At 36.5% G+C, this 16,208-nt stretch overlaps 1 protein-coding gene across 6 annotated transcripts in view; it reads left to right on the forward strand.

Annotated features, from left to right (window-relative positions):
• Window positions 1–16,208, forward strand: part of FCHO2 (FCH and mu domain containing endocytic adaptor 2) — a 138,321-nt gene that overhangs the window by 7,855 nt on the left and 114,258 nt on the right. For 5 of the 6 annotated variants that reach the window (XM_085013798.1, XM_021084438.2, XM_085013799.1 and 2 more), the window contains exon 2: window positions 8,734–8,825. The exons of the other annotated variant lie outside the window; for it this stretch is intronic. Coding sequence is in view for 3 of the 5 variants with exons in the window: in XM_021084438.2 (XP_020940097.1) it covers window positions 8,734–8,825 (92 nt within the window). In the remaining 2 variants the exon portion in view is untranslated. The remainder of the gene's footprint in view (window positions 1–8,733; window positions 8,826–16,208) is intronic. 6 annotated transcript variants of the gene reach the window in all.

The raw sequence follows: 16,208 nt of genomic DNA on the forward strand, positions 1-16,208 counted from the left end.
GCCACTTTTGTTGTATATCCATGTAGTATCTTTTTAGATGGATTGAAGGATTTAATTAAATGAAAGAGCTGAATTATAATTTAAAAGATTAGGGAGGTTATTTGAGAGGTGAGAAAATTTTTTTAAAGTAATAAGATTTATTTCCTTCAGTCAGTCAACAAATGTGTTTAAGTAATTTTTGTGCCTATACCAAGTAGTTCTGACTGCAGAGTAGTACTCATTCTACACTTAAAAAAATAATCTTTTAATGGCTATACCTGCTGCATATGGAAGTTCCCAGGCTAGGGATCAAATCGGACTGCAGCTATGGCCGATGCCACAGCCATGGCAACACTGGATCAGAGCCGCATCTGAGTCCTACGCTGCAGCTTGCAGTAGTGCGGGATCCTCAACCCACTGAGCAAGGCCAGGGATTAAACTGAATCCTCATAGAGACAGTGTTGGAGGAGTTCCCGTCGTGGTGCAGTGGAAATCAATCCGACTAGGAACCATGAGGTTGCAGGTTTGATCCCTGGCCTTGCTCGGTGGGTTAAGAATCTGGCATTGCCTTGAGCTGTGTGTAGGTCGCAGATGTGGCTCTGATCCCCCTTTGCCGTGGCTGTGGTGTCGGCCTGCAGCTGTAGCTCTGTTTCTACCCCTAGCCTGAGAACCTCCACCTGCTGCTAGTGCAGACCTAAAAAGCAAAAAAAAAAAAAAAAAAAAAAAAAGGCAATGTTGGGTCCTTAACCTGTTAGGCCACAAAGGGAACTCATCATTCTACATCTTAATGACTGTTTTCTGCCTGTGCAATATCTTGCAAAGAACTCTGCAAAATAGTTTTAGTGAACTTGTGTGAAAATTTCAATGCATAAAGAGAATGTTGATCGAAGAGACTATAACTTATGCTTGAATGTCTTCTTTACCTATAGAGAAATTACATGCATGTATTTTATTCTTCCTAGCAGTTTTCAAGACATAAATGGCTCCGAGGGCTGTCGTTGCACATTAGTTGAATTTCTATTAAATGTGTGTAGAAGATTTTTCTCTAGATGGGCCTTTCCTCAAAGCCAAAAGATAACTTCAGAATTAATTAAATGTTTTATCATGTTTTTCAGAGAAGGCAGGTTAAAGTGAGACTATATAAAACACATATTAATGTTATATTTTGTAATGACTTGTCCAAGGTTGTCTAATAAATGTCAATAAGAGCTAGAGTAAAAGGAAAATGTTGAGGGGTAGGAACTATGATGTTTATTTTTGAGGCAGTTTAGAGTTGAGAGGAAGGTTAGGCATGTTATTGCTGTTCACATGACATTACCTCCTGATTCTTCGCTTCCCCTTCCCCAAAAAGGGTTTTTTTGTTTTTTTAAATTAAAAAGGAAACTAGGGAAAATCAACTTTTAATTAATACCCCAATTATACAGTATTCACTCTTAATCTTGCCTATCTTCTATTTCTTTGACTCATCAAAAGTGAAGATTGTCCAGGTTCTTAATTTTAGTGTTTAATTTACTCTTGAAAGTTTTTCGAGGGAAAAGTTTCAAAGCATTAATTAAAATCTATGGGATTTATAGCTTTGTTCTTTTCCACTATTACTTTTTGTGGCTCTTAAAAACCCAGTTATGTTAACAGTTCTATTTTCATTAAAATAGGAATTACATAGCATTTTTTCAAGTGGAAATAATTGTACTTTGATTATATTTTAAAGCTATTACAATTTTTTAAAATATGAAGTTATAAGATCAACCAGAAAAAGATGTTTTTGAGTTGCCAAAATAAATTTGATGACTTACTTAAACTTTTTAACTTGAAATTTCAAGGATGTCTCACAGACTATATTAGACCAGAAAAAACTGAACATTTTCAGTGACTTGGTGACCTTACTTATAACTTGGTTATCTTTTCAGCTGAATTTCAGTTTAGTTGATAATTTAGGTGTAAAACAGTGTGCATAACATGATCCCATTTTCATATTAAAAAGTAACATTTCTGGAGTTCCCGTCGTGGCTCAGTGGTTAACAAATCCGACTAGGAACCATGAGGTTGCGGGTTCAATCCCTGGCGTTGCTCAGTGGGTTAAGGATCCAGCGTTGCCGTGAGCTGTGGTGTAGGTTGCAGATGAGGCTCGGATCCCTCGTTGCTGTGGCCCTAGTGTAGGCTGGTGGCTACAGCTCCAATTAGACCCCTAGCCTGGGAACCTCCATATGCTGCAGAAGCAGCCCTAGAAATGGCAAAGAGACAAAAAAAAAAAAAAAAAAAAAAAAAAAAGTAACATTTCTTAAGTATGCAAAAAAGAATCTGGACTGATATACATTAAACTATTAATTGTGGTCATTTTACTTCAGTTAAAGTGGATAGAGAAAATGATAGGTATTAAGTTTGTGTTCTCTTAAAGGACCTGTATGGTTCTGCACTTAGATCCTTTTTTTTTTTTTTTAGGGCCGCACCGTCAGAATATGTAAGTTCCTAGGCTAGGGGTTGAATCAGAGATGCAGCTACCTACCTGTGCCACAGCCATAGCGGTGTGGGATCTGAGCTCCATCTGCAGCCTGTACCACAACTCACAGCAATGCTGGGTCCTTAACCCACTGAGTGAGGCCAGGGATTGCACCTGCATTCACATGGATACTAGTTGAATTCACTACTGCTGAGCCACAACTGCAGCTCTGTGGACTCACATCTTTAAAAGATGATGAAATGAAAGTTTTTTTTTTTTCCCCACTTCATATTAGGAATTATTACAAATATCTTTACACCTTTTTATATTGAATTATAACTATTTTATTTACCTCAGGTCACATTCAGGGGTACCCCTTTGCAAAGTGCCTTGAGATTGGCAGAGAAAAGATCCAATCTTAGTGTAAACCTTCACTGTAATTGTCTGTGGATCAACATTGGTTTAGTAGCTGTTTTTGTAGTTGATACTGAAAATTCCCTATTAGAATTTATTTATTTATTTATAAGTTGGGGCTGCATCTATGTCATATGGAAGTTCCCAGGCTAGGGGTCCAATCAGAGCTGCAGCTGCCAGCCTATGCCACAGCTACAGAACGTGGGATCCGGGCTGCATCTGCAACCTACACCAGATCCTTAATCTACTGGGTGAGGCCAGGGATTGAACCTGAGTCCTCATGGATACTAGTTTGTTACCACTGAGCCACAGCAGAAACTCGTTACTAGAATTTATTAATTAAAAAGGGTAAATATATTATTTACTTAACTTTTTTGACTTTATTGAAGTTTATTTTGTGTACCATACAGTTCATTGTTTAAAGTGTACAATTCACTGGTTTTGGTAATGCTAATATATGTGCAACCATCATCACAGTAAATTTTAAGTTACCTCAAAGATTTCATTACTACCTCAAAAAGAAACCTCTTACCTTTTAACACCCTGTCTCCCCCAACTCCATCTTAAGTAACCCACTAATCTACTTTCTGTTTCTGTAGATTTCCCTGTTCTGGACTTGAATAAGTATGGAATCATGTAGCGATTTTTTTTGTGACTGGCATTCTTTATATTAGCATAATGCCTTCAGGTTTCATCAGTGTTACAGCATGTGTCAATACTTCATTTCTTTTATGGCTGAATAATATTCTAATAATATACCGTGGGTGTATCACATTGCTTATGCATTTGTTAGTTGATAGACTTTTGGGTTGTTTCTACCTTTTGCTTGTTATGAATAATGCTGCCATAAACATTAGTGTACAGATTTTTTTGTGAATGTATATATTTTCTTAAGTGTTGATTAAATTAATGCATAAGCCAGTTGAAAATCAGCTCATCACTGATGAGTAAATACCTACTCTTAAAATTTAGCTATTTGGGTTTGGGTTTCTTTTGGTGTTCTAAAATTGATTGTGGTGATGGTGACACAAGTCTGTAAATATCCTAACATTTTTTGCATTGTGTACTTTAAATGAGAAAATTGTATGGTGTGTGAATTTTATCTCAATAAAATTGTTACCTAAAAAAGAATAAAAATTTGAGAAGAAAAAACTAACCATTAATAGTCAAGATTTTATATCAATAATTGTGTATTTAGGAGAAAATTGCATTTAAAACTGCTCATCACAATAGCTTTTAATTCTATTATTTCTTTCAATAGCTTTTAATTCTATTATTTCTTTATTAAAGACTTATTTATTATTAAATTTATTAGAAAGTTAATCTATGTTCATTAGTCCACTTTCCAGAAATAATTTGCTGTTAATAGTTTATTGTATCTGCCTTCAGATTCCTTTTATATGCATACATGCAGCATTTTTTTTCAATGCAAATGAAATTCTACATGTACTGTTTTACACCTTGTGTCTTATTTTTTTATTTTTATTTTTTTGTGTCTTTTTAAAAAAAACTTTATTGAAGCAAATTTGATATGTCATAAAATCTATCCAATTTAGGTGTACAGTTCATTAATTTTTAATAAATTTACTGAGTGGTGCAGCCATCCTCAGTCTTCATCCTCCCAGTAATTAGGTCCCTTTTGCCCATTTACAGTTAATGCTCTTTTATACCCTCAGCTTTAGGCAGCCACTAATCCATTTTCTCTCTCTATAGATTTGCCTCTTCTGAACATTTCATATAAATGAAATCATACAAATATGGTATCTTGTGTCTGGTTTCTTTCACTTAGTAAAGTGTTTATGAGGTTAATCTGTGAAGTCATATGTGTCAGTGTTCCTTTTATTGTTAATTTGTATTCTATTCTGTGGATCTACCTCACCAGTTTGCAACATTTAGGTTGTTTCCATTATTAGATTATTTTTGGCTTTTACGAATAATTTTGCATCCTTTTTCCTCACCAATAGTATGTATTTCTGGGAAGATTTTTAAATCAATACTTAAAAATTTACTGCAGGTTTTTTTTTTTTTTCTGCCATGTCTTATTAAGAGCTATAATGTAAATTTTTGATAAGGTGATAGTAGACCTGAGTTCTTTGTTAGGCACATTGACTTTGAAGGTTTTTCTTTTTTTTTTTTTTGTCTTTTGTCTTTTGTCTTTTGAGGGCCGTATCCACAGCATATGGAGGTTCCCAGGCTGGGGGTCTAATTGGAGCTAGAACTGCCGGCCTACGTATGCCACAGCCACGGCAATGCCAGATCCTTAACCCACTGAGCAAAGGCAGAGATTGAACCCACAACCTCATGGTTCCCAGTCAGATTTGTTTCCACTGCGCCACGATGGGAACTTCTGAAGTTTTTTTGTTTTTTGTTTTTTAGGGCTGCGCTTAATGGCATATGGAAATTCTCAGGCTAGGGGTCGAATTGGAGCTGAAGTTGCTGGCCTGTGCCACAGCCACAGCAATGCAGGATCTGAGCTGCATCTGTGACCTATGTTACAGCTTGTGTCAGTGCTGGATCTTTAACACACTGAGTGAGGCCAGGGATTGAACCCGCATCATCATGGATACTGGTTGGGTTCTTAACCCACTGAGCCACAACAGGAACTCCTGAAGTTTCCTGTTTTTTTTTTTTTAAAGATACATGTGTATTTGTGTGAGTGTGGTGTGTGTGTGTTTGTGGTGAGAAAGCTATTTGAAGTGTTAAAATTTTTGTGTAGGAGTTCCTGTTGTGGCACAGTGGAAACGAATCCCACTGGAACCATCAGGTTGCGGGTTCCATCCCTGGCCTTGCTCAGTGGGTTAAGGATCTGATGTTGCTGTAGGCTGTGGTGTGGGTTGCAGACTCAGCTCAGATCTGGCATGGCTGTGGCATAGGCCAGCAGCTGTAGCTCTGATTCGACCCCTAGCCTGGTAACTTTCATATGTCGCAGGTGCAGCCCTTAAACGCAAAAAAAAAAAAAAAAAAAAAAAATTTGCTTTGTTCGTGCCAAAGGAAAAGTTAATGATCAGTGAATATTTATGTTAATAGGTTTGTGAAATTGTTTAAGAAAATAGTGCCTAGGAGTTGCCGTCATGGCTCAGTGGTTAATGAATCCGACTAGGAACCATGAGGTTGCAGGTTCGATCCCTGGCCTTGCTCAGTGGGTTAAGGATCTGGTGTTGCCGTGAGCTGTGGTGTAGGTTGCAGACGCTGCTTGGATCCTGCGTTGCTGTGGCTCTGGTGTAGACTGGTGGCTACAGCTCCGATTAGACCCCTAGCCTGGGAACCTCCCTTTGCCTCGGGAGTGGCCCTAGAAAAGGCAAAAAAAAAAAAAAAAAAAAAGAAAAGAAAATAGTGCCTTGAGTAAGATTTACTACATTTTTTTTAGAACTCAGTAAATTAATGAGTACTCAAATATAGGAAGAAATGACAAACGGATTTGTAATCATGCAGGGTGTTTATGTTTAGCTGTCAGTGCCTCTCGAAGCTAGCTTTTTCTGCATCATATCCTTATTAAGATGAGTTTTTATTTTCTTACCAAGTGAAGACCTGAGGAATGGAATAGCTAGTACTGTTCATAAGGGATATTATATTATTGATACTGTAGTAATGTTGTTATATTGAATGGTAAACAAATTAATAAACCTTATTCTCTCTACTGAGAATTTTAAGTAATATGCTGTTTATATATCTGAGCTTCCCAAATAAAGAGCTTACTTTTTCAAGGACTTTTTAATAACCCAGATTTCTGAATGTAATGTAACCTTTTCTTGATTCCTTAATGTTTATAGTACTATAACAGTGAAATGAAATGGTCTGGACCTTATTGCCACAGTTACTAGATTGTTTCCAAGTTTTCTTGTCACCTTAAGAGAGATTTTTTTGGAGTTCCCTTGTAGCTCAGCAGGTTAAGGATCCAATGTTGTCACTGCTGTGGTTCAGGTTACAACTGTGGTGCAGGGTAGATCCCTGGCCCCGGAACTTCTGCATGCTGTGGACATGACCAAAAAAAATATATATATATATTATTTCCTCTAATAGTCTATGTGTCTGTCTGAGTAGCCCTCACTACCCCTCATTTCTAATTTGAATATGTGTAATGAATATGCATAGATCACTTTGGGAACACAGGTAACCTGACTTTGTTAGAATTATGTGCAAATGAAACTGGTAGGTGTCAGGGGAGAACTTCGGGGCCTGAGAGAGCGCTCCAGACTTTGGATTTTGTGGTTTTAGATTTCAGATTTATTTTTGTTCAGGATTCATAATTGTTTTATGTGAGTTGGTGGATACTTTAATTATTTGTAGTTTCTGTAGTATATCCAAAAAATGGAATGAATCTGTTGGAGGATTCGGGCCTGATAAATGCTCAGAGAATATTTTTTTTGGCTGAAATAAATGTGCATGAAAAAAACTATCTTAAACATGAAAAATTGGAGTTGCCATTGTGGCTCAGCGGGTTAAGACCCTGACATAGTGTCCGTTAGGATGCTGGTTCAATCCCTGGCCTCTCTCAGTGGGTTAGAGTTCTAGTGTTGCCACAAGCCTACAGTATAGGTCAGCTCAGATCCGGTGTGGCTGTGGCGTAGACCAGCAGCTGCAGCTCTGATTTAACCCCTAGCCTGGGAACTTCCCTGTGTTGCAGCTGCGGCCCTAAAAGGAAAAAAAAAAGAAAAATAAAAAAAATTTTGGAGGCCAAATTAATGTGTTTATTTAAAAGAGACTGTAGCTTTGTGTTATATTCTTGATAAATGGAAATGGATGTTCAAAATGCTAAGGGTATTATTTATATTATCTCATTACAAATATGTTTTAATTTATTGTGTATATACAAATTTAACTCCTGGTGGTATTAGCTTTCAAGCTTATTAGGGATTGCTTCAGCATAGCCAGACTTCCTGTTTTCTGTTTCCTCTTTTTGGTGGACTATGGAAAATTAAGTATTAGATTGCATAATACTTGCTTACAGCATGCTTTCTATTTCCGACAAATATATTCAGTTCTTCATTATTTTCACTGGAGAAAAATAAAACCTGCTAACTGTGAAGAGATTTTAAGCTTAGTTTATAAGTAAACTAATGAAAGTCTTTCATTTCATTTGTAAACTTGATATTTCTAATGTTTTTGGTATTTCTAATATTTTAAGAAATATTTCTAAAGTTTGATATTTCTATGACTTGCTAATTTAGCTTTTATTGGATTAAATGGCATTAGGATTTTCTAGGGTTGGGAAAGTGGTCTGGTTCTGTTAATTTCCCACACTAGCCAATAAGAGTTTTACTGTTCTTCTATTAAAATTTTATCTCCTTTCTCACATACTGAAAGATTTAATTAGGATCATAAGGTGTTCTGGGTTATTCAGTGCTTATGTAATTAGTAACATGCTGTCTTGATTTAGAAGTCAAGATTTAGGTTTTTTTGGCTTTGCCTGCAGCATGCAGAACGTCCCAGGCCAAGAATCTAACTTGAGCCACAGCAGTGACAACGCTATATCTCTGACCTCTTGAGCCACCAGGGAGCTCCAAGATTTAGTTTTTTTAAAGTACTGATTCTGAGTTAAGTAATTATAATCCCTCAATGCAGTTTTAAAGAATTGATGTGGAATTTGGTAATGTATTTTAAGAGGTCCATGTTTATGTTTTCTAAATTATGCTACATTTACTTCTTAAAATTCCAGATGAGTTTTGTTAATATATCCTTATGGGTGATTATAGTGTATGCCCTTGTGTGTGTTGTGTGTATATGTGTATGCAGTATGTTGTAAACTTTATCAAATCATACAGTATTCCTTTGATAAAGTTTAAAGTTATACAGTAAGCAACAGTAGTTAAATTAAGGAAAAACAGCTCACTTGAGTATGTTATTTATTCCTAAATCATTTTGATCTCTTTTTTTGTTAAACTAAAAATCTTTTTAAATTTTAGGGGGAAAAAAATAGTGGCTTTGATGTCCTTTACCATAATATGAAATATGGACAGATATCGACAAAAGAACTAGCAGATTTTGTAAGAGAAAGGTATGTATTTTTTCCTAAGTCACTTAACAATTCATTATCAAGAGAAATTTCAGAATATAAATAATTGAGAAAATTTTGGTTGAATTTGGATAAAAGCAATCAAGTACATTTCATACAAGTATTAGAGTAATAGAGTGTTATACTTTAAAGTAGTGGTTCTCTGTCATCAACACGCTGAGGGCTGAACAGTGGCTCTCAACGTCATTGATAAACTCCTGGTTTGCAAATCACTGCTTGAAAATATTAGCTATATATTTTTCATTGAATGTTCTAGCAAGGTGATACAGTAGAAAAACAGAGGAATTTTGTAGGATAAAATATTACCATGTTGCTAAACAAAATGTCACTGAACAAGCATACTAAAATAATTTTAAGATTAAATTTTTAATTATGTATTATTGTGACTGTTATTTTTTTGTTTTTATTTAAAAATATCCTAAGTATATGTTTTTAAATTGTCCAAATTTATGAAACATAATTTTCTTTAAGCCTCTTATAAAGTCAATTAAAAACTATTAACAATCAGTGTAATTTGGTTTGAGTAAAGTTATTTTGTGGCTGGTCCCACTTGGTAACTTTTGTGTGAACACATTTAAAATCTTTACCTTGATAATATAGGGATACTTTGCCTTTAGACACAATATTTCATTCATATATTCCTTCAACAATGTATATCCTGTGTCTGCTGTGTGCCAGGAACTTGTTTGGATTTTGGAATATGGTAAGGATACTTTTGCTTTCATGGAGTTTTTTTAATCAACTGATAGGAATTGGGGAACAAACTATTCCATGTTAGACCAGTTCTCTTTGGCTGCCATCTTTCTACTGGAATTTAAAAGGGGTCCATAAGGCCTAAGTACTATGGATAAAGCTGCCCCTCACTGGCTTACTTTTCATCACTGAAAAGAGTAAAAGGGTAGACTCCAGAACTCTGCATCTCCTGGCACGTCCCCTAAGCCTCCTTCTCCCTCAACACTTACATCACTACTATAATTATCTACCTTGAGACCAACAAGGCAGTTGTCATTATGCCTTTTAGCCCTATTGATGTCGGGTACTATATAAGTCCAGGGCTCCTGGGTCATCCCTTCTTTGCCCAGAATCTAATCCCTTGATGATTCTGTGGGCAGTGAGACAACAACTTCTTCCACTCCTTCTCTACTTCATTTTTCTTCATAGCACTTAACAGCCATCTGATATAAGTGATATTTTGCTTATTTATTTATTTATCTCTCCCCACTAGAATACGGAGCCAATGAGGGCAAGAATTTTTTGGTCATTTTTGCTTATTGCTCTTTTTCCTGCACTTAGGATATAGCTTGGCCCTTAACAGGCCTTCAGTAAAGATTTTTTGATAGAATGAATTTCTGACTTCACTGTGCTGGTTCAAGCTATTATTGTTGTTGCCTGAACTGCAGCAGCATCTCCTAACTGGTCTATCTCCATTCATTCTTGTTCTCTTGCAACTTAGTCTCTGTACTGTAATCGGAGGTTTTGTTTTTTGTTTTCTAAACTACAGATCAGTTAGTGACTCCTCCCTGTTTAAACCATTTCAAAGGCTTCCCATTGCTCCTACGACAGGCCTGCATAGTCTGACCCCAAATTGCCTTTCAAACTTTAGCTCATACCGGACTTGTCTCTATTCAGACTCCTTTTTTCTCTCCAGAGACATTGACTGTTTTATTGACAGGCTTTCTTCATTTCAGGTTTTATACGTGCTTATTCCTGTCTTTACCTAATTAACGCCTGCTTACCTTTTAGAAGTCAGCAGTGTAGTCACTTCTTCAGGGATGCCTTTCCTAATCTCTATAATAATCTCTTTCAGCATCATAGATCTCTTTGTAATATTGTAAAATGTTATAATTGTTCATTTTTGTTCTCTATTTATATGTTCCCCTTTAAGAGGAGCAGTATATTATATTCTCTTGTATCCCACTGCCTAACACAGAACCTGGCACAGTTGGATACTCATATTTCTTGAAGGAGTGAATGAGAAAGGAAGAAAAAATAGGCGCATAAACATATGCCATACACCAAAGACTTTGCATACTTTATTTCATTGAACTGTCAAAACTCTAAGTTCTGTTTTATAGATAAGAAAATGGGATCCAGAAAGGTTAAAACTTCCTGTATTAGTCATTCAGATTTTTTTCTCTCATACCTCATCCTCTCCTCTCCACTTTTATGCTCCCTTCCTTTCTCCTCCCCTTCTTCATTCTTTCTTTCCTCCCTCTCTTCCTTTCTTCCTTCCCACAGCTTTATTGAAGTTATACTTGACATTCAATGTATTGCACATATTTAAAGTGTACAGCTTGATAATTTTGACATATGCATACACTCATGAAACCATGACCACCGTATGAAAGAGAACATATTCATCTCTCCTTTGTAATTCATTCCTGTGTCCCTCTTCTCCATCCTTAAGCAGCCACTCATTTGCTTGTGACATGTTAGTTTGCAGTTTCTAGAATTTTATGTAAATGGAGTCATATAGGCTATACTCCATTGTCTGATGCTTTCATTCAATTATCTGGTGCTTTCACTCAGTATCATGATTTTGAGATTGTTCCATGTTGTTGCATGTATCAACAGTTCATTCCTTTTGCTGTTGAGTAGATTCCATTTATGGTAATACTGTAATTTGTTTATTCCTCTGTCAGAGGAAGTTGTACTTATTTTTTGAACTTTGTATTGAGTACATCAATTTAATCATATAGCGTGTATTTTGCCTAATTCCTATTACTCAGCACTGTTGTGAGATTCATTTTTATTGTGTTTAGTATAATTTATTTACAATGTTATTTAATATTAATTATATAAATATACCAACTGTATTTATCTACTACTGTTGATGGACATTTCAGTGTTTCCATTTCTTTGCAACTACAAATAATATTGCCTTGACCATATTTGTACACGTCTCAGTACACATATACACATATATATATTATTTACCCTGCAGAATTGCTAGGTTTTAGAGTTTGTGTATGTTCAACTCTAGTGGATAATGCCAAAGAGTTTTCTAAGGTGGTTGTACCAGTTTATGCCAGGAGCAGCCTTGTTGGAGAGTACCAGGTGCTCCATATCCTCAGCAACATTTGGTTTTGTTTGTCCTTTAATTTGAGCCATTCTGATAAGTAGCAGTATTTCATTGTGGTTTTATCTTGTATTTCCCTGATAAATAATGATTGAACATACTGTCATATGTTTATTGGCCATTTATATCTTCTCTTCTGTGAAATACCTTTTCACCTTTTGCCTATTTTTATTCCTCCTTTTTAAAAACAAAGGAATTCTTTATATATTCAGGATAAAAGAAGTTTTTCAGTTACATGTGCAAGTTCATGTAAACACACTTGATTTTTATATATTGACTTTGTCTAGAAGCCTGGCAATTCTTGTTTATTCTGATAATTTAAGTGTAAAATTCCTTTTTGTTTCACACAGAAACACAATTCTTGTGTGTTTAATAGAATTTGCTGGTAAAGCCACCTGGGTTTGAAATTGTCTTTGTAGGAAGTTTTTAAATCATGTATTTAATTTCTTTAATAATTAAGGACTATAGGTATTGTAGTTCTTTTGTGTGTTTGATAAGTTATATTTTAAGGAGTTTTCTCATTTCTTCTGAATTTTCAAATTTATTGGCAAAGAATTATTCTTAATATCCTTTAATGAACTTTTAAAAATGTCTACGCAGGATCTGTGCTGAAGTCTGACTTTTTATTCCTGACATTGGTTATTTTTGCCTTCTTCCTTTTTTTTTGTGATCAGTCTCATTTGATGTTTGTTGGTTTAATAGTTTTTACAAAGAGCCAATTATTGACTTTATCGATTTTTTTTTTGTATACTTATTTTCTATTTCATTAACTTCTATTGTTTATTTCCTTCAATTTTGGGTTCAATATGCTGTTATTATTCTAAATTTTTTTGGGATGGATTCTTAATGATTTTCAACCTTTTTTATTTTCTTTTGCTTTTTAGGGCTGCACCTGCGGCATATGGAATTTCCCAGGCTAGGGGTCGAATCCGAGCTGTAGCTGCTGGCCTACACCACAGGCACAGAAATGTGGGATCCAAGCCACGTCTGTTACCTACACCACAGCTCCTGGCAATGCCAGATCCTTAACCCGCTGCACCTAGTGAGATCAGGGATTGAACCTGCATCCTCATGGATACTAGTTGGGTTCATTTCCACTGAACCACAGCGGGAACTCCCCCTTTTTTCTTTTCTGATATATTCATTTAACTATGAATTTCCCTTAAGCGTTGCTTTTGTTGCACCCCTGTAGTTTTGAGACATAAGATTTTTATTATACTTTGTTTAAATATATACATATATGTATATATATATTTATATATATATATTTTTTTGTCTTTTTGCCTTTTCTAGGGCCTCTTCCCTCGGCATGTGGAAGTTCCTAGGCTAGGGGTCTAATTGGAGCAGTAGCTGCCAGCCTATGCCACAGCCACAGCAACGTGGGATCCGAGCTACGTCTGTGACCTACACCACAGCTCATAGCAATGCTGGATCCTTAACCCACTGAGCAAGGCCAGGGATCGAACCCACAACCTCATGGTTCCTAATCGGATTCATTAACCACTGTGCCACGATGGGAACTCCTGTTTGAATATATTTTTAAAGTTTGGTTTTTATTTTCTCTTTTGCCTCCCTGGGTTATTTAGAAGTATATTTCTTTATTTCCAAACATGTGTTGATTTTCAAAGGTATATTTTTCCTATTGATTTCAAGCTTAATTGCGTCATGGTTAGAGAACATACTCTGTTTCATTTCAGTGTTTTGAATTTTTTTTTTAGGACCACACCCGAAACATATGGGAGCATCCTAGGCTAGGGGTCAAATAAGAGCTGCAGCTGCGAGCATATGCCACATCCACAGCAACACAGGATCTGAGCTGTGTTTGCAACCTACACTGTAGCATATGGCAATGTCAGGTCCTTAACCCACTGAGCGAGGTCAGGCATCAAACCTGCATCCACATGGATACTAATTGGGTTTGTAACCCACTGCACCACAACAGGAACTCCATAGTTTTCTTACTGTTGTTTTTAAAGTGTTATCAATTTGGTTTTGGGTAGTGTTTGCACTTGTATTTTTTTTTCTTAGCTCTGTCTGTGGTTTAGACGTTTCTCTCTCATTTTTAAAGCCATTTTCACAATCTTTGTTCTTTTTTTTTTTTTGTCTTTTGTAGAGCTGCTCCCTCAGCATATAAGAGGTTCCCAGGTTAGGGGTCTAATTGGAGCTGTAGCTGCTGGCCTACACTAGAGCCACAGCAACTCGGGATCCGAGCCTCGTCTGTGAACTACACCATAGCTCATTGCAGTGCCGGCTCCTTAACCCACTGAGCAAGGCCAGGGATCGAACCTGCAACCTCATGGTTCCTAGTCGGATTCGTTAACCACTGAGCCACAATGGGAACTCCTCACAAAATCTTTGTTCTTTATTGGAACATTTGGTCTTTTACATACAGTATATGTATTGGGGTTCAAATCTCTTGTGTCAGAGGTTGTCAAACTTTTTGTGTAAAGGTCCAGAAAGTATATACATAAGGCGTTATGTCTTATCTGGTCTCTGTTACAGCTATTCAGCTCTGTTCTTTTTAGTACAAAAGCAGCCATAGCCAACATGTAGGTAAATAAGCATGGATATGTTCTAATAAATGTCCTTTAGGAAAACAAACAATTGGCCAGATTTGGCTGATTGTGTTGCAGCTTCCCAACACCTCTTCTATTTTAGGTTTTTTTTTTTTTTTTTTTGCCTCATTCATGGAACGCAGAAATTGCTGGGCTAGGCATCCAACCTGTACCACAGCAGTGACATCACTGGATCCTTTACTGCTAGGCCACCAGGGAACGCCAATTTTTTGTTTTGTTTCTGTTTTTCTTCTTTTTATGGCTGCCCCTGCAGCATATGGAAGTTCCCAGGCTAGGGGTTGAATTGGAGCTGCAGCTGCTGGCCTACATTACAGCCACAGCAACTCAGGATCCAAGCCACATCTGTAACCTATACCACAGCTTGCGGCCATGCCAATTCCTTAACCCACTGATGGAGGCCAGGGATTGACCCTGTGACCTCATGAATACTAGTTGGGTCTTAACCTATTAAGCCACAATGGGAATTCCTTTTTTTTTTTTTCCTATTCTGCTTGTTTTATCTTTTGTCTTTCTCTTTCTTGCCTTTCAGCCTTAAATATTTTTTTATTCTATTAAATATTTTTTCTTCTATCACCTTAGGAATAATATCCTCGTTCTTTTAGTGGTTATCCTAGATATTATAACATTCTTCCTTGACTATTAATTTCTTATATTTGTTGCATAAGAACCTGAGAACAACATCTCCTGACTTATATGCTTTGTATGCCATTTGTGTGTGTGTCACTTTTTACTATAGAAATTTATTATTTCATTTTATTTTTTTATTACTGAATGAATTTATTACATTTATAGTTGTACAATGATCATCCCAATCCAATTTTATAGGATTTCCATCCACAACCCCATCGCATCCCCCCACCCCTTGTACTATGGAAATTTAAAGTTTTATTGTTGTTTTTTAATTTTATTTTATGGCTGCACCTGCTGCATATGGAAGTTCCTGGGCCAGGGCTTGAATTCAAGCTGCATTTGCAACCTGTGCTGCAGCTGCAGCAATGCCAGATCCTTTAACCAACTGTGCTGGGCTGCAGATTGAACTGGAACCTCTGCAGTGACCTGAGCCACTATAGTCAGATTCTTTTTGTTTGTTTGTTTTTATGTCTGCACCTGTGGCATGTGGAAGTTCTGGGGCTAGGGGGCAAATCTGAGCTGCAGCTGAGGCCTTCATCACAGCCACAGCCATGCTGGATCTGAGCTGCATCTGTGACCTGCGCCACAGCTTTTGGCAATGCTGGACCCTTCACCCCCTGAGCAAGGCCAGGGATTGAACCCAATCCTCACAGATACTATGTTGGGTTCTTAACCCACTGAGCCACAATGGAAACTCCCTGACTGATGTGGTTTTTGAGTCTCTTAATTTGTAATTCTCTCCACTCTTTCCTTAACTTTTTTTTTTTTTGAAAGAAACCAAATTATTCTATAGAGGATCCCATATCCTGGAACATGCTAATTGCCTATGTAGAATTTTATATAACATTTCCTTTACCCCTTTATTTCCTATAAACTGTCATTTGAGTCTAGCCATTAGATCAAATTCAGTTCAAAATTTTGACAAGAATACTTCATTGGTGGTGGTATGTACTTGCATTGGTGGCATAAAATATCTGGCTATATATCTTGTGCGATGTTTGTATCCATTAATGCTCATCACCTAGGTCTGCTGTCTTAGTAGGGGTTTATTTTCATTTATATTTTTGCTGGGTTGCTGGT

The sequence above is a fragment of the Sus scrofa genome, chromosome 2 (genome assembly GCF_054392235.1).
Source record: "Sus scrofa isolate SSC_HxYL_T2T_F1_AM1 chromosome 2, Sscrofa_HxYL_maternal_Yorkshire_Landrace_v2.0, whole genome shotgun sequence".
NCBI lineage: Eukaryota > Metazoa > Chordata > Mammalia > Artiodactyla > Suidae > Sus > Sus scrofa.